The sequence below is a fragment of the Rhinopithecus bieti genome, unplaced genomic scaffold (genome assembly GCF_001698545.2).
Source record: "Rhinopithecus bieti isolate Rb0 unplaced genomic scaffold, ASM169854v2 scaffold_3067, whole genome shotgun sequence".
NCBI lineage: Eukaryota > Metazoa > Chordata > Mammalia > Primates > Cercopithecidae > Rhinopithecus > Rhinopithecus bieti.
This window is the reverse complement of record NW_016804208.1, coordinates 388,549-408,202: the sequence shown is the minus strand read 5'-3', so window position 1 is coordinate 408,202 and position 19,654 is coordinate 388,549. Positions and strand designations below refer to the sequence as shown.

The window sequence follows — 19,654 nt, the reverse complement described above, 5'->3', positions numbered from 1 at the left end:
ATATTTATTGATTTTGTGATTCTAACCAAAAAAAGTTTATCTCCATTTATTTAGAAAACAAAATTATTACTCAAGTTTCTGCAATTTTTCTAGATACACATTTTTTAAACTATTTGAGAATTTCGGGATTTTTTTAGTTACTATTTCTGAGGAAGACAGTAAATACTAATTCTTTTAGGTTCATAGGTCTTTTTTTAGTGTAAGACTCAGAATATAAATCAGTATCTATAGCTTAAAAAATAAATCCTAAATTTGGGCATTGATTCATGATAAACTATAAATTCCTTATCTCCTGCACATCTTAGTCCTTACTTCCCTCAACAAAGGATAAATTCAAGTATTTCCTCAAAACTTCACATGGTAAAAACATATAAAGCTTTGAATGTCCATAATAAAAGAATATTTTAAAAGATTAAGAAGAAATCTAAAAAGCATTAAGTTACTATAAAAAACAATGGGGCACTTGCAAGGAAATTAAAATAATCCAGCTCAGAAAGAGCTCTCCTGAAAACAGAAGGCGAAGAGAAGAGAGAAATGGAAGAAAATTAGGCTCCCAATCTGTTCATTTCCCAGAATTTGTGAACAACCTGCTTTCTCTCAACTGTCTTTACCATGAGCATGAGCATAACCCACAACGTACCAGTTTTCTACTGAATACAGGTTAAGTGTCATTACAGCAATGGTCAAAGTGCAACTCATTTTTTGTCGTTGTTGCTGTTAAATGAATAAACACTTTCGCCTTAAAAAAACAAGAAAAGAAAAACAAGAAAGTTAACACTTTGTTTTCCAACCCAGGCAATTCCATTCAGCTTTGGAATTTAAAGATGGGCTAGAAAAGATACTATGCTGCCACCTATCTACCTGAAATGGTAGAAAGAAAATGCAGACTACAGCTTTTGCTTCAGTCTGGATGACAGAAGAACACAGACAGGGTCAAGGTCCACAGCATGCTTTCACTGCATCACTACTCCCACAAAAAATATGTATAATAATCATTAACGTTATATCCAAAGATAGGTAGGGACTTTGGAGGATCTTATTCCATATCCTGAATAATAGAAAGAGTAATAAGATGAATGAATGAAATTCCTGATACTATCTTTATTCACACAGTTTTATACACATACACACAATCAAGAGCTTGATACAGATTTTGTTTTAGAGAAAATGAAAGAAACCTAAGAAAGGACTTGCAGAAAACACTGATGGGACAGTATTTTTTGAAGAATATTCTACCATAAAACATTATTTTTTTCAATGTCAGTGGTAATAATGGTGACTTTTGTTCTTAAATTATTTAAATTTTTTCTACCTTTATGAAAACAAAGCAAATATAATTTACAAAAGAACTGTTGAAGTAAGAACATTATTTTATTACTTAGCTTTAAATAAGTTTGTTATACAGCTGGAATTTTACAATGGATTTGCCCTTAAAACCAATTTTTCCAGTTAAAGTCTCAAGGCTTTTGTTGTTTTTTTGGCCCAGCAATGACTTCCTTCATCTCCCCATTTGGTTAATCTCTACCTCACCTATAAAGTCCACCATGAGTCTCATTCCCTACACTACAGCAGTTCTCAAACCTTATGGCCACAGAAGTTTTGCACTGCACAACTCCACAGGATGCTATTTACATAGACTATGATGTGAGTGTTACCTCCTGGAGTTATGCAATTAGGCAGCAATGATTACAATCACCTGGGAAGAAATTTTTTTAAACAAAATGTTATTGCCATTGACACCTATGAGGAAATAGTTTGTATGGGACCAACCCTCACACCAAAAACACTATTAAAAACCAGATAAAATCCAATTAATTAATAAATACACAGCTGTTTGAAGACATTGGCAAATAGCCAAAGTCTCCAGAACTTATAGGGCCAAAATCTCAGAGAAAGTAGACAGGCATTAAGGTGATCCATATATTCTGCACTGCTTTTATTTTTTTTTGAGATGGAGTCTCGCTCTGTCACCCAGGCTGGAGTGCAGTGGCCAGATCTCAGCTCACTGCAAGCTCCGCCTCCGGGGTTTACGCCATTCTCTTGCCTCAACCTCCCGAGTAGCTGGGACTACAGGCGCCTGCCACCACGCCTGGCTAGTTTTTTGTAGTTTTTTAGTAGAGACTGAGTTTCACCATGTTAGCCAGGATGGTCTCGATCTCCTGACCTCGTGATCCGTCCGTCTCGGCCTCGCAAAGTGCTGGGATTACAGGCTTGAGCCACCGTGCCCGGCCTCTGCACTACTTTTTATCTGAAAGTACTTGTCAATTCACACTCAGTACTGAATGAAAAGCCAAGTAGAACTGGAGACTCAGAACATCCTGCAAAATCTCCAAGGCCAGGAAAACAGTAACTGTAGGGCACAATCCACAATAAACACCTCAGTTTTTCAGCTGAGACCCCGAAGGACTATACTATTGGAATAAAGGCAAATTGAAACTAGTCTTTCACAAAGACAAATCCAGCAATCAACATTCCTTACAAAGTACCAATAAACACAATAAACAGCATTTTCCCAAGAACTGCTATATTGAGACCACTGTTCTGTTATTTAGCATTAGAAATTCTTGTTATACAAACCCGACTGGATAAAAATGAGCCTTCTCTTATATCCTATAAAAAAAAAAAAACAAAAGAGTAAAGCAAATCTGAGGAAGGAACACGTCAACCACATTTTCTACAATTTGTCATTCAAAATGCTCAGTATTCTGACTTAGGCATGTCAGAAGACAGGACCAAATATCTGGAAATTGAGAGGAAAAAAGAGTCAACAGAAACGAACCCTCAAGGGGATCTCAAAATTAAAGTAATCAAACATAGACGTTAAAATAACTGTAATTAACATGTTCAAAAAAATAGATGACAAAATAGATGATTTCACCACAGAAATTATCAATGAAAGAAAGTAGCAAATGGAAATCCTAAAAGTGAAAAATATAATAACTGAATTAAGACTCTTTAGAAGGATTTAAGGGTAGATTAGACACGGCAGAAGAGCTGATTAGTAAACCAGAGGATAAATTAATAGGAAATATCCAGAATGAAGCAAAGAGAGGGGAATAAAAAAGTAAAGAAATAAATTTAGAACATATGCAGCACAATGAGACCTCATGTACATGTAAGTAGAATCCCAGAACTGCAGGAGAAAAAATTGAGCTGAGGTAATATTTGAAGTGATAAAGGCCAAGAAATTTCCAAAACTTAAGAATGACATCAGGCCACAGATTCAAAGTTACATAAACTCTCCAACAGAAAAAATGCAAAGAAAACAATACCAAAAGCACATCACAGAATCACAGAATAACTGCTAAAATACAAAGACCAAAAGAAATCATAAAAGCAGCCAAAGAAACACACATTTCATTGGAGTAATGGTAACACCAACAACTGACTATACAACGGAAATGATGGAAACCATAAGACAACGGAATAACATCTTTTAAAAACTAAACAAAAGTAACCACCAACCTGCAATTCTGTGCCAAACAATAAATCCTTCAAAAATGAAGGAGAAATAAAAACATCTTTAGAGAACCAACACTGAGAGAATTTGTTCCAACAGACTTGCAATAAAAGCAGAAAAAATAAGCCTAGAGGAGGCTCAGACATAAGGAGTACTAGAAAAAACACCAATACGTAGATAACTCAAAACAAATACTGACTATAGGTAACATATAACTTATATAAGAATATAACACATAATGTATATGCAACAATGATAAAGTCTTGTTACCATGTGATTTTTTTCTGTATCTACTTTCCACCCCAAAATACAAAAAATGATGATGACAGAGGGTGTTCCAAGGCCACTGCTTTCATTAGGTGCACAATGGTAAAGTACTAACTTATACTTCAAAAAAATCAGAATAATGTTTTCATTTTGGGGAAAACTATAAAAGAATAAAAGAGAAAGCCACTAGAAATAGAAAATTGGAATTTTTTTTTTAATTAGAAATTCCAAAACAGGCAAGAAAAGGAGAAAATGGGAACACAGAACAGATGAAGTCAAATAGTAAATAAATATGAAGATGACAAAATACCAGCTATACTAAGTAAAAATTTACTAAATATTTCATATTAAAAGATAATTTTTTAATGATGAAATATCTGCTATCTATAAGACACATGAGACATAGTAACCAAGAAAGGTTGAAAGTATTAAAGACAGAAAAAGATATACCATGAAAGCACTAACTAAAAGACAACTGATATAGTTAAACTAGTAACAGAAAAAAAATTTGAAGGCAAGAATCATTATTAAGAATAAAGAAGCATGTTTTATAATGATACAAGAGTCAATCCACCAAAAAGATGTAATGAAATTTGTATGTATCTGTAATATAGCTTCAAATTCTCAACTTCTAAATCAATGAAATGACTCGAAGTCATTTCAATGTATATTGAGTAACTACTGAACATTCATTTGCTTCAGATCATTGGAATATTTAGAGCTACATAGATTATAAAATACTTTCTTCAAGTTTAGTTATAATTCTGGTCCTAGAATTTAGCTTTACTCTATCAAACTTAAGTAGGTTAGAACACTGCTAATAAACATTCAATTTTATGTATTTAAATTCGTCTGTCTTTTCTTACTATGGGAAATATTGTAGTAAAGCTCTTCTCTCCATATACCTAACTTGAAAATATATATGAATTACTTCGTTCATTGAGATAATATATCATAAACAAAACTAAAAATTACTTGATTTCTCAAAAGGAAGCAAAATGATCCTGGAAATTTCATAACATAATCTCTGAGTTTTCATTTCATTACTGCTAATATGGTGGTAATTATACAAGTACCCCACTTGATACAACAAGGAAACTAAGACTTAGGCTAAGAGAACGATTTCTGCTCAGTACTACTAGACATACATAACTCTGTCAGATCCCTAGAATTATTTATAATGTAGTGCTTCATCCCTAAAGTAGCTTTCTAACAACCAACATAATGATTTGATTTTCATTTGGTAAAATGCTAACATATTATTATGATTTTTATTTAAAAAAACACCTGCTTGCATCTACAATTGATTGCTCTAAGGAAAATCTGGTTTGACTTTTCAAAACCCACTTTTCACACTCACTTTTTATATACTTTCTTCTTCCTGATATATTTAATCTTTTAACAAACATTTACTATGCTGCTGACCTTTTTCCAATATTTATTATGCATGTAAATATATACATATATGTAGCACATTCAGATATAACCTATAATCCATTTCTCCATTTTAAAAAATGGTGACTGCCTAATTGCCATTAATTTCTCCAGTTTCTACCTTTCATTTGGAGAATAAAATTAGTTTGTAATTTCAAACACCTTACTCCTTCATCATTTGATTACTGGAATTTCCTTAGTTGGTCATCAATCTTCCAGTAATAAATGCTTACTGTAAAACAGTCTCTAAAATTTTCACAAAAATTAATAGGCCAAAGAAAACTGTTTCCTCCCTCTGAGAGTTTTCACTAAAATCAAATGTAACATAAATTGAATGTCTATCACATACCAGCTAAGTTTACATATATTATTTCATTTAATCCCATTACTATTCACATTATAATGAGTGTAGAAGAAAATTACCATTCAGAGAGGTTAAACAATGTGTCAAAACTCACTCATGTAATAAGAAAAAACAGGCTTTAATCCCAGGTATGTATAAAGACAAGATCTTTCCACTACCAGAGGCTGGCCAAGTTACTGTGAAGAGCCAGACAGTTAATATTTTAGGCTTTACAGACCATACAGTTTCTGCCACAACTATTCAATTCTGCTGTTACAAAACAAAAGCAGCCATAGACAATATATAAACAAAAGAAAGTAGCTGTTTTCCAGTAAAACTTTTTCTTAACAAAAACAGGCAGAGGACTGAACTTAAACCAAGGCCCAGAGTTTGCCAATACTGCACTATACTACAATGCATTCATTACCTCTTAGCCGTTCTTTGTTTTTCATTAACACCACTAAATTCTACTTCTCTGTTACTTAAAAAAATTACTACCTTAATCCTACTGAGGAATTTCATTTTAATGCTTTTCTTATTAGACTCAACTATTTGAAACAGATTACTCTGGGGAATATGTACATTCTTTTACATGATCTAACTTTAATGCCAATTATATCAGAAATTTATCTACAAATAAGATGAAACATTTCTAAAACTATAGTACTAGCATGCATTATATTCTCAGTGGATAACTTTTTAAAGCATCCTGCAAATTCATGTTATCATTGCTGATCAAAGTCAGGGAGAAAAAAAGTTCTTTTCTCAAGAACGTAACTGTTTGAGAACCTTTAAAAACTACATTCTGGGAGTTGAACAATGAGAACACTTGGACACAGGAAGGGGAACATCATACACCGGGCGGGGCCTGTTGTGGGGTGCGTGGAGGCAGGAGGGATAGCACTACGAGATATACCTAATGTAAATGACGAGTTAATGGGTGCAGTACACCAACATGGCACATGTATACATATGTAACAAACCTGCACGTTGTGCACACGTACCCTAGAACTTAAAGTATAATAATAAAAAATAAAATAAAATCTTGATGACATTATGCTAAAAAAAAATACATTCTACATTTTTATTCCTGAAAAGAAACAAGAACATTTCATCTTTTTCATTATCATAGATATTTTAAACCAAGACACATATATTGAAAGATTCAATGTGTTGCTTTCTAAAGAAAGCCACTCAACACTAATAAATAACCATAAATGAATTTCATGAAAAGGAAATGTCAGACTAGGGCCCACTTTCTCAATCCCAATATAGTTCAAAATTCACCAATTTGGGAGTTTATTTTTGTTGTTTTGTTCCCAATCTTTTGTACTTAAAGGAACCACATGTTAATAATTGTATGCTACAACTGCTCTAATGTTAGTGGATATAAACATTTCTTACCAAATTACGCTTTTTTAGTGGAAGAAAATAGTAATAGTGGCAGAAAGAAAACATCAGTGCGTAGCAAGTAAGAAGTTCAGTGTAGAAACACAACTGCAGAAAGAGCCAATGATTATCTTCACCAACACAATTGTTAATCCTAAAGAAAAAAAAATGAAAAAGAAACAATATTTTAAGTTCACCTCAGGATCAACAAGACTAAAATAAAAACAAATAATATCACATATGCTTGACTTCATGGAGATATGCTAAGGCCATTTGAAGGTAAAAACAAACTATACAAGGAAAAGTATAAATATACCATCTTACATTTGTAAAGCACTTCACAAAGGAAGTCCACATATGTGATCCCCTTCAACTCATAACAACTCAGCGAGACAGGAAGAGCAGACGGTAGCTTCCTGTGTCACTGATATGGAACCAGGGAACAAAGGAGTTAAGCCAGAGGATGTACAGTTAGAAGACATAGGGGCCAAGAGAGCAAGAACCCTGCTTCCCTGTATATTGCTCTTCCTTTACAGCATTCTAGCTGTGGAAAGCAATCTGAATGCCCTGAAGTAAAACAGCTGAAACATACCACTCTGACATGACTGATAAGCATTCACAACGTTTTTTCATTTTAAAAATCTATCCCTGGTTGCTGAAAATAAAAATGTATTCAAAACTATTTACAAATACATAGAGCTATACTTCCACCAATACAACAGTGAACCCTAACTAGGAAAGAGGATTAATGTTACAATCAAAAACTTTCAAGGCTAATTTAAGCTGAATATTTTATTGTTCCAAATTTATTGTATCCAAATTGTCAAAGTATCCTAAAATTCCAGCAAAAAACCCTAGTTCAAAACTACAAATGACTTTGCACAAATGTCTTCATTTCAAAATAGTATTATACTGTCAATGAAAAAGAAATGATGTAACAGGTTTCGGTCCTAACTTAAATCGCTCTTTTTAACTTGTCATTAAACCATTTTTTAAAGTCAAATATAGAACTGAACTGAAAAATCTTAGAGAGGTATTTCTTAGACTTAATTAAGAGTGCATGTTTTGTAAACAAGAAAATCTACTGTGCTTTGTTATTTGCAAGCAAGATTATAAAAGAAGTGTGCTTATACACACTCAAAAATGCTCTTCAACATTGTTATCAAGGACAACAAGGCTTATCCTTGTTTTATCCTTCCTGTCCCCAGGAAGTCTGAGAAACAATGTCTATGATCACAGCACTTTTAACCAGAACAGCTTTAAGAAGCACTAAGGTACTCAATCTATATGAGTTCTTTTTGCAACATTTGAACTACTTAGAAAGAATGATCAAGCTGGGCGCGGTGACTCACGCCTGTAATTCCAGATTTTTGGGAGGCCAAGGGGGGCAGATCACCTGAGGTCGGGAGTTTGAGACCAGCCTGGCCAACATGGTGAAACCCCATCGTTGCTAAAAATATGAAAATCAGCCGAGCATAATGCCATGCGCCTGTAATCCCAGCTACTCAGGAAGCTGAGGCAGGAGAATCACTTGAGACCAGGAGGCGGAGGTTGCAGTGAGGTGGAGGTTGAGATCGTGCCACTACACTCCAGCCTGGGCAACAGAGTAAGGCTCCATCTCAAACAAAAACAAACAAACAAACAAAAAGATCAAAGCCACAAATATAGAAAACCTTGAGGCATTGTGAGAATTGACCTCCAAACCTAAAACTGTGCTAGGCAGCTAAGTAGTGCAATTTCTGAAAACATCAAAAATTTTCCTTGCTTCCAATTTACACTATACATTTCCCTTTTCTCTGAACATTTCAGCAGCGCTCTATCAGGAAATTTAATCATAAAAATTCCTGAATCTCTTTAGGTCCCTTGTCTACCCTCCTTTCTGATCCTCCAATCCTTTGTACTTCCCCCTCACTGCTAACAACTTCTGAAAAGTTGACTAAAACTATGGAAGCAAGAGGCCTAGAAAGAGAAATCACCCCAAGGTTAGAATTAAGGTTAAATGGCACCTTATTTGGTCACCAATAAGTGAGTCTTTCCTAGTTGATTTTTTTTTAATCTTAAACTACTGCATTCGTTTGGAAAAAAGGCATCAATATCCACTTGTATCATGAACATTTGTATTTTAGTTAATAAGAAACACTACAATACGAGGTGCTTAAAAACTGAGTTTTCTGTATTATTAGCAATTATCTGAATACATATTTCACCTAGCTTTCTAAAAATCTATTACTACTGTGACAGCAAACAGATCACTGAGCTTCAGAAGATTACTTGGGAATTAATCTGTTTAAATTCAAGGCACAGTTTTGAATATCAACTATATGTCATATACTATTCTATCTTGTTGACAGATTTAGAAATTTTTAAAATTTTTATGTAGTAACAAAGTGCTTTTATCGAAAATGCTCTTATTTTTTCCTGTTTCAGGAAATTATCTTCTATTTAAATAATCAGTCTATGCAAAACAACAAATTTCCACTGAAAGTTTGCTGATTAACTGTCCTATCAAAATAAGTTATCAAAAATAAGGAAAACTCTAAACTAACATTAGAAAAAGCTAAACTCTACTTGAATCAATTTTAAATAAGTGCAATTACAAATTAAGAGGCTCACTATGTACATTTGCATATATGCATGTCTGTGTATACAAACATAAATACTACATACATGTATACAGATACATTTGTCAAATTCTACACTATACCAGTTTAAATATTTATACAGAGAGCCAATGCTAAGAAAACAGAATTAAATACAATATCTTGTTCACAGATTTTTGTGACAGCTTTAAAATGAGATACAATACAGAATTCAAACAGCATTTGTTTCCAGAGAGTCTATTTCTCAACTGAACATTTTCTTTAAATATTACAAGAGAGCCCCCTATTGACCAAAACTGTTGACAGTTCTGCAGAATCAGCTAATTATCACTCACATACTTCCAACACGTACATAATGGTAGTAGCTATATCCAACACATAATGCTTAAAAAGCTTTAAGGGGTAAGGAAGAGGTTATCAGGGTGTCTGAAATGTTATTAATTAAACAAATAAAAGGGGAATACAAATATTCGGATGTATATGGTTTACTACAATTAGAAATAGCTACCATTTAAGTACATCCTACATGTCAGATATTTTATTACATGTTTTATATACATTGCCTCATTTAATACAACCACCTTTATCCTTTTGTGTATTAGGTTGCATATTAATTCTTAGTTTTTTTGCTCAAATCTCTCCTTGTTAGCAAATATAGGATTTCTGTGGAAAAATGACTTTGGGAGTTGATCAGTCATATAATCTAAATAACAATATCCTTATTAAGATATTGTAAAACTATGTAACTTTAACATAACTTTTGTTTAAAGCTGCTAAGTTGTAAGATTTACATTTTATTACCCACCCCCCTTTTCTTTGCTAGAAGTGAATCACTCTTACCATGGACAGTGATGATCCATTCTCCTCACACAGTGGCCACAGCGGCTACAGTGATGGGAACGCTTTGGTCTCATCAGATTACACTTGTTACATAATTCCCAGAACTCCCTTTCTAGAGAAGGAAATTAAAATCCATTTAATGAAGGCAAGTGGGTAATGCTGAAATTTAGCAACAGTTGTTTAGAAGATTTTATAGGAAGACTTCAACATATAACTCTAAGAGATTTTTCTTCTTCTAAGCCTTTGGTGTAAACGTGTTTGCCATAAATATTGTGGTTCTATTCTATATATGTCTTATTTTGTGTGTTTCTAATTTAAAAGACTATAAAAATAAGACACTATTGTTACGGTAAAAGTAAGAGACAGAAAACAACGTATTTGGATTCTGGGTATACTGTGAGAATATAAGTAAAATCCAATGACAAAACCCTAAAGCCTAACCAAATTATTATACTAAAACAATTTTATTTAAACAAATTGATTTCTAGAAATTTTATTTTTTGAAGGCTCTAAAGAAGAAATAATGCTGACCCTGGTTTCAGTTGATTAGTAAGTTGAAATCAATCCTATAAACTCATTTGAAAAACAGAGATGGCATTCCTCTCCACACACTTTCCCTAAATCATTTAATTTTTTAAAATATCAATAGATTCATTTAAGAGTGTACGCGACAGGTTAGAGAAGGATGTCATATGGCTTTGGGAGGTGTCAGAATAGTTTCAGTAGTTAAAAATGTTATAAGATGACTATTATTTTTAATGAATATAAAGCAGTTCTTCACAAAACACTGAACTACCATCAAGTAGCAATTTCCTCTAATCTGTAGTGAAATAGCACACGATTAAGTTCTGTGCAAAAAACACGAAGTTTGCATAAGAGAAAAGGCTTTTGTTTTCATTAAAAATTGTCCTAATCAGATCCATGAAAACTATGGAAGAGTCATCGTCCTAGAAAAGACAATTGCCTTTTATACAAAATGTATCTTTTAAATATGTTGGAATGGAATTTTACTTTTACAAAATTCTTTTAATTTTCATCATTTGTGTTTATACTATCCCATAACCTCATTAAAAGTATGGGCACAGTAAGATTAGCCTAATTCCTATATTCAGATTGAATATTACTATATGAACAGTGGGACCCTAGCACATAGTAGGTAGTCACTGAATGCTTGCTGACGTATGAAAAGTCTAAAATCAAAACATGAAAGATTCAAAATAAAAGTGAAAGATAATAGTAGACAGTATTCAATTTTCGAAAAAGATTCTCTATTTGAATTCCATTATTTTAGCTGAATGGTCAGGAGCAACATCAACATGCTGGACTTTTATATAGTAAAGCGTTGGGAAAACATTCCCACTACAGATATCTCTGAAGAAACAAAGTATGAATAAAACCTACATCAAATTAATTGTTCCAATGACATGAAAGTTGAGAAATTATCTCTTATATTTGAAATCTCATTTTAAAAGAAAATCCTTTTTCATTTCTTACAGTTATTTTAATGAAAATAAATCATGCAAAAGCAGCAATATTAAAGCCTGACATACAGTTAAACTAGTATTATTTACCTCTAATGAACTAAAAACTCATTTAATATATAGCATATTACAATGTCACAAGCATATCATATCCCACTCCCCTGCTTAGCTCAATGCTCCCAAACTTCCCAGTGTTAAAACTTTGAATTCACACATTGCAAGGAATACAGACAGGAAGGAGGTTCTCTCCACAATCAGCCAATTTTCATTAAAAGGCAATATAAAAACTTTGTTTTTATCAACCCCTTAAAACATAAACACGGTGTATTCATTATTGGTAATTTCTGAGAAATCAGCATATAATTCTTCATTTTATATCTAAAATGTATTCTCAGAAAAGAGGAGAGCACTTGGCTATAGTTAGAGAAAGCCTATAATTCTTAATCTAGACCACAGATACAAACTACAGTCTGCAGGCAAATCCAGTCTACCACATGTTTCTGTATGACCTATGAGCTAAGAATAATTTTTACAATTTTAAACTATTGAAAATAACAATTTGTGACATGTAAAAATCATATAAAATTGTAATTTCTGTGTCCATAAAGTTTGATGTACCCATCATTTACATATTGTCTACGGCTGCTTTTGTGTTTCAATGGCAGAGCTGAGGAGTTGTGATAGAGACTGTACGGCCCATAAAGCTGAAAATGTTTACTACAGGCCTTTATAGTAAAAAATAATTTATTTGCTAATCTATGGTCTGGACCATAAATTGATTTAAAGCAAGAATTTGAGTCATTCCTTTGATAACATGAAGATACCACGTAAGTATCTAAAATGAGAAATACCTGTAAAAACTCAGTTTCACATATCTATATGAGCACATACATCTCTATATACTTAGGGAAGAAATGAGAAATCACTATTGTACAAAATCTAGAAATTTAATTTATCATCTAGAAGGTGCTTCTGGCTTGTGTAGCAAGAAAAAAATCCATCCATCTTAACATACCCTACATATCTCTAAAGCCTTTCTTAGTCATTTCCCTTTCCTTTCTTTACTCATGTCCACATAGGATCTTGGTGACTGATACATTCTGATGTCTGATGATTTTGTACTAGCCATGTAATAATATTTTAAAAGCCTATGAGAAAAGAATTCAACTGAAAATTTATGATAGCTTTAGAAAATTAAAAGCTAACAGATATATTTTAAGGGAGAGAAAATCAAAATATAAAACAAAACCAAAAAAAAAAGGCAAACTCCATAAATGACTGAGGCTGTTTAATGTGAATAAATACATCATTTTGTTTAACCTGGAGATTTATTAATGCTGTAAATGCTTGAATGAATATAATGCAATGCTTGGTTTGTTTAACCCTCAGAAAGGAAGGAATCACCCTCTACTTGAGTCTTTTAAAAGACTCACCTTTTAAGGGACCCTCACTCAATTAATATATTTAAAATCACTAAGTAATGCTTTGAGGAGAAAAACATTACTTGAAATAAGCTAAATCAACACAAAGTTTGGGTCCTAACAGAGATTCCCTGACAAGAATCAGTTGTCAATGTAGGAAATAAATGTCAATAAGTCTCTCACAGATCACCTTTAAAAAGCAATATAAGAGGGAGGATAACACTAAAACTGTGAGTGAATACCTGACCCTGATCACTGAATACAGGCATCCTTACAGCTTGGGGTAAATTTTCCAGAGACTGCATCAAAACATGACACATTTTTTTTTAACTTGAAAGAATTTCCTCTGTAATGCTATGTTAAAAAAAAAAATGGCTCTAGTGATGACAAAACCACATGTCGAACATGCAAGTGAAAAACTTGATTAAAATGTTCTAAAGTTGATTGCGGTGATGGTTACGCAACTGTGGGTATACTAAAACCCATAGAATTGTATACTCTAACTGGATAAATTATACGGCATGTAAATTATATTCAGTAAAACATTTTTAAACATAGTTAAGAACTTGAACAAAATTTCATAAAATATGAAAGTGATAAAACATTTTAACTGAAGGTGTTCATTTTATATTTTATTTCAAATACACATGTGAACAACTCAAGTAATATAAACAAACATAACAATTTCATTTGACTGCTTCATCTACATGCTCAAAAGTTTATAAAGTCAAATTCTGGGAATCTTTTCATGAGAAAATGGAACATTTCCTTATATTCAAATTGCCTCATATTTAGTAAGTCACATATATACTAAAGTCATTGTGTTTCAAAAAAGCAGAAAGGCATGTAAAATATTTCAGAGTAATTCAATAAAAAAAATAGTTAAAATCACCAAAGTATTAGGGCTTTAAGTTCCCTTTTCTGAAGAATTCAGTTATATGAAATTGCTCAACCTTTAAACATTCCTGAATAAATGTCACTCTTCTATAGTTTCAACTCTCTAGGCATTCAATATTATTTTTCACTGTTAAAATTTTGTAATGTTTTTTACTAAATTAAAATAATATTTACAAAAGAATCAGGTAACCAGCACCAAAAAGTAAATGATGACTTAAGTTTTCCCCAGATTCATAACAAAGGTGAATAAAAAGCTAAAATTATCAATCTGTATATAGATCCATCGTAATAAGATGACAGAGACAAGGTTCTGGGTCTCTGGGCTGGATCTCACACCAACAACCAGCTGTTTAATCCAGGAAGGACAATCTATGCTCCTGACCACCCAGCCTACCTACCTCATACAATTACCATGAGGATCATACGATATGCGACACTTTTAGAAAAAGACTTTGGAGAAACATTAATATATGACAAGTAAGTGTATTTTTGTCAATGGAGTGAATGGGAAGTTTTTTGAATTCAGGGAAGAAAAATAGGCCACATGTCAACTGAGACAAGATGTAAAGGAGACATCCAAACAGTCAGCAAGATGCCAGGGTGTCCTACATCACTACAGTCTAGACATTAAAGATAACAGAGTTGTTAACATGTAGACTCAATTAGTCAATTAGGCCTAAAGATATAAATTTTGGGGCATATACAACATTCTTAACATTTTAAATTAGTTTCCAGTGTCTTTTTTTATCACAAAATTTCTCATAAAAATTGGGATTCCCTGTATTCTGAGAATTTTAAGATCTAACAGTCTAACTGCATGACAATTTTACTGTAGCTGAGTAGAGACAACTACTTTCAGATAAGGTATGAAATTTTTAATATGAAATACTTGCTATATGGCCCCTCTCATTGATTTGCAGTGTCTGGAACATCTAGGCATTTGAGTCTTTCACCACTGCAAACTAAAGAGTTCATCAGAAACAGGTCTTCAAGTTAGAAAATACCTGTTTCTTTGATTTTCATGGGCCACTGGATTTTCAAGTTGAAGTAGGTAACACATGTATACAATATTTTAGAGAGTTTTTAGCTAAGCCAGGTGGGAAGAAAAGTGATTTTATACAGATTGCAGAGTGCCACCCTCCCTGCTCCTGTCCCACTGCAAAACACATATACATACACAAACTTCTAATGACAGTCCTACTGCCTCTATACATTAATAAAAACTTAATATTTAATGTAGTATTCAAAAACTTCTACAGTTATATAAACATCAGTGTAATATTCCCATTGAATCTCTGAATTTTCAAGGCCAACTAAGCCTCTAAATGATGGGTGTCGAAAAACAATAATCAGAATTTAAGGGAGACTTTCTAAGTAACTTGTCACTTAATCTAATTTCCTAAGAAATTACTGCATTGGTTCCCAAACTGTGCTACACACTGGAAGCACCTAGGATCTTTCAAAAATACTGATACCTGGTTCCTATGCCTCAGACATTCTGATTTAACGAAATGGGGTGTGACCTGGACATTGAGATTTTTTGAAGTTCCCCAGGTGGATTCTAATGTGCAGCAAGTTGGAAACTACTAAATTACTATAAAAGTATTTTGGTTCTGCAATGTACTACACAGGCATATAAATTTCTTACTAGAAGAAAGTTCAGAGAGTTCTCATAGCTTATATAGCAAACAATCAAAGAGTGAGCCTCAGGAATGAAAATAAATAAGGCTGTACAATATATACCCGGTATATAATACAACAAGCAATACATTTTAATTCATTTTGAGATTTGAATGGTTATTATCAATAGAGTAATCAAAATCACCTTCGACTGAAACTAGAATACATGCTTGCCATTTTCACTGAATTGTTAGAACTTGGAAAATAGACAATAGTATTCTTAATACTACAAGTATTTATTCTAAGCAATATTGTCTTTATAACGTAAGTGGCACCATCAAGAAAACTCCTTTATAAAATTAAAATATAACTTCTCAGATAATCATGTATCATTCAACAACTATGTACTGAGCATCTTAAATGACAGAGACTCTTCTGGATATGAGGGATACAGCAGTGAGTAAATGAAGAAAACAAAAACAAAAAATCTATACTCTCACAGAGCTTATGGAGATCTAGAATGGGAAAAGGAAGACAAACAAACAAGTAAACTGAAAAGGAAGCCAAGAGATGGAGTGTGGTGAAATTGCAGGGGTGCAGGGGGAGCAGGGTTGCAATTTTAAGTAGGGAAGTTTGGAAAAGACACATACAAGCAAAGACTTCAAAGCGGTGTTAGATGACATACATAACCAATACATATTAAAGGCAATAAAATATGTAAATAAAGACAGTAATTCTGGCATCAGCAAAACTGATGAATCCAGAGTACCATACCTCCATGTGGGATCTTGGGGTTCTCAGGGAGTCTTCCTGGATCAGTTATTGAGGCCCTCACTAAGGCAACCAGACAGAATATGGCAATGCCATAAAATACTTTAAAATAAATAAATTAAAGAAATTAGTTACTTATCCTTCAAAACATTTTATCAACAATCATAATTAAAGTTTAAAATGTGTATTTTAATAAACACCATCAGGAGAAAAATTTTCAAAAGATTAAAAAATAAATAATTTAACTCACCAAAGAATACTGTCAGGAGGACTATCTTAAATAGCACTAATTTTAATTATTATTTTACATTATAATAACTCAAACTTCTTATAAATCAGATCCCTTAACAGGGACTTCCTATTAATAATGGCATAAATGAATAGGCTCACTTTTAATTACTACATGTTCTATATTTGAAAGGATCAAAATACCAACAATTAAACTTTTTTATTAACTGGGTATCTTCAATATTACTCTGAATCAGTGAAGTTCAACTGTCCCTTTTGATGGATCTTAAAACAATTAATTTGAGAACTAAGACTTAGAAACGTTTTGATTTTAAAATTAATAACCAGAAAACAAAAATAGTAAGGGAAAATAGATTTGGCCACCATAATTCTACATTTTTAAATTAGTAAGAATAGAGGAATTCTGTTGGGGGATTAAAAAAACACTGTATATGTAAAAGGAACAGTCTGAGTGCTCGATCTAGGACTGACTGCATAGTACTGGTCAGTTTTATCATACATATAACATTTCCCATGGTTCGTGTGAGGTCAGAATGAGGTAATGGGCATGAAAACTGTAAATGCCATGTACATGTAAAATATATAATTTCAATTTATTTTAATCATAAGCAAGCCATCACTAATTGACTAATAACTATCCAGAAGTTCTAAGTGTTATCATAATCAACCTCACAACCAATAATTTTCTTATGAAATTCTTACTTCTCAGTAACATATACTATCTCTATTCTTAAAACGACTACATTTGTAATTAGGTACAAAATAGCAATATTGAAAATACAGATAGACATGCAAGTTACCACTACTGTGTCAGTTTTCTATTTTTAACAAAACGGTCTTTACGTACTTGGCAGTTAAAAATGGAGATATCACTTTTATTTAACTGCAAATCTATAAAGGCCATTATTTCTGTAAGTTCATAAATTAGTAAATAAGTGAATATTGACAGCACTGCTAAAATGCTAAATATATTAAAAGGAAAGTTATCATAGTGACACTACACTCCAAAAACGTTTACAGTGAGAAAAATAATTATACAAGAAAATAAAGATCAAGAAACTTACTTATTATTAATATGCCTGGAATATGTCCTTCTTCATAGTGAGGAAAGAGGACAATTTTGGGAATTAAAACAAAATTGTATAACCAAACAAAGACAATCAAACCCATGCAGCACCAACCATGTGGGTCAACAACAAAGTGAATCCGGAGACCCATTTTGCAGTCTTATAACTGCCTGCTAACCCACAAGGAGGGATGATCCTAAGGAGAAGGAACAAAGAAAACAATTACTTACATAGAAAATTTGACTAAAACTGTATTTCTGGCAAAACTTCTATAAAATGACATTGAGTTTTCTTTGCATATTTGATATTTTCTTTCTATAGTTGATTATTGATACTTCTTTGTATATATATTTTTACAATAAATACTTGGGAAAACAAACAGAAGTTTCAGGATATTCAAATTTTACCATAAGCTTCAAATAATTTCAATGTTTCATTATGAATTGCTATCACGGGTATAAACTGGAATCATCTACTGAATTTAAAACACAAGTTTGTCCTTAACCCAGTCCTTGCCACAATGAGTTGAACTTCCTGTGTAAACCCAAAAGAAATGAATACACATGTCCACCAAAAGATTACATACAAAAATTTTTAGTAGCTTTAATCAGAAGATTGATGGTCACACAAGTCAAAATGGTGGTTATCTTGTGGTGACAGGGGTGTATGTTAACTGAAAAGGAACATGAGAGAACCTTTGAGGGGTTTGAAAATGTTCCATATCTTGACCTGGGTGGTACTTTATGGTTATATACATATGTAAACATTCACTGAGCTGTATACTTCAGAACTGTGCACTTTAGTTTAATTTTAAACTATAATAAAACATTTTTTAAGGATTTTGAAAATGACAAAAAGTGAAAATTACAAATTGTCAAAAATACTAAAATTCATAGAATGAAGCCCAGCAAATCTCATCATGATCAATTCAAGAAGACTCCTGTTTAAATGAGGCTTTTCTTAGTTGAGTGTTAACAATATGCTAACAGATCTCTCAATGAGACACTTAAGGAATTAAGATACTTCTATATATATATATATATATATATATGGTACCAAAAAAGTGACTTAAAATACAACCATACTTTTGGTAGATATAACTTCCAAGGCCTGAAATAATAATATTGTTGCATAAAGCCTAGAGCCGGCACCTTTATTACATAAAATGTAATGGTATAATAATAAACTAGGACAATGGCTTCTCTAGCCCCCTGCCAGAAAACCAAAAACACCTGCGGAGCTTTTAAAAATACATATCCCCAGATCCATGTCTACATCTACTGAATCTATAACTCTTCATAAAGCTCAAAAAGCAATAAAATGTTGCTAAATGCCTCTGCAAGAGTCTGGATAACAGCTGTACTGGTGTCTACGAAACCACTGACCCAGTGAGCTTCACAAACACTTCAATGTTACCACAATGAGTTGAACTTACTTAGTTCAACAAATAATCGCTGAGGCCCTCACTACAACCCATTACTTGCGTAAACACTGGCAGGACACAATGATGAAGAAGACATGTCTTTGCTTAAACAGTCTAATGGAAAAAGAATCAGAAAAAAGGTCTTAATATGTAAGTCCAGATTGTCGGACAAAATGCTTAATGGGCACAGAAGATGCGGACTAGATAAAACTAAATTTCCTATAACGAGTATGAAACCTGAATTCAGCTCTTAGAAGCGTTTTAGTAAAATTATCCAAGCAATGAAAAGTGACAACAATACTGCAAACAGAAGGTAATAGCCAAGAGCAAGAGTAGAAACTGGGGATATTTACAACCTGCGCATCACAATCATAAAGCTTTCTGTGGAGAGT

At 32.7% G+C, this 19,654-nt stretch overlaps 1 protein-coding gene across 2 annotated transcripts in view; it reads right to left on the bottom strand.

Moving 5' to 3' along the window:
* ZDHHC21 (zDHHC palmitoyltransferase 21) overlaps positions 1-19,654 on the bottom strand; it is a 74,681-nt gene that overhangs the window by 42,202 nt on the left and 12,825 nt on the right. For both annotated transcript variants that reach the window (XM_017867180.1, XM_017867179.1), the window contains 4 exons: positions 17,837-18,035; positions 16,527-16,625; positions 10,334-10,445; positions 6,909-7,047 (listed from right to left, as the gene is read on the bottom strand). In XM_017867180.1, the coding sequence (XP_017722669.1) occupies positions 6,909-7,047; positions 10,334-10,445; positions 16,527-16,625; positions 17,837-17,990 (504 nt within the window). In that variant the 5' untranslated portion in view covers positions 17,991-18,035. The remainder of the gene's footprint in view (positions 1-6,908; positions 7,048-10,333; positions 10,446-16,526; positions 16,626-17,836; positions 18,036-19,654) is intronic.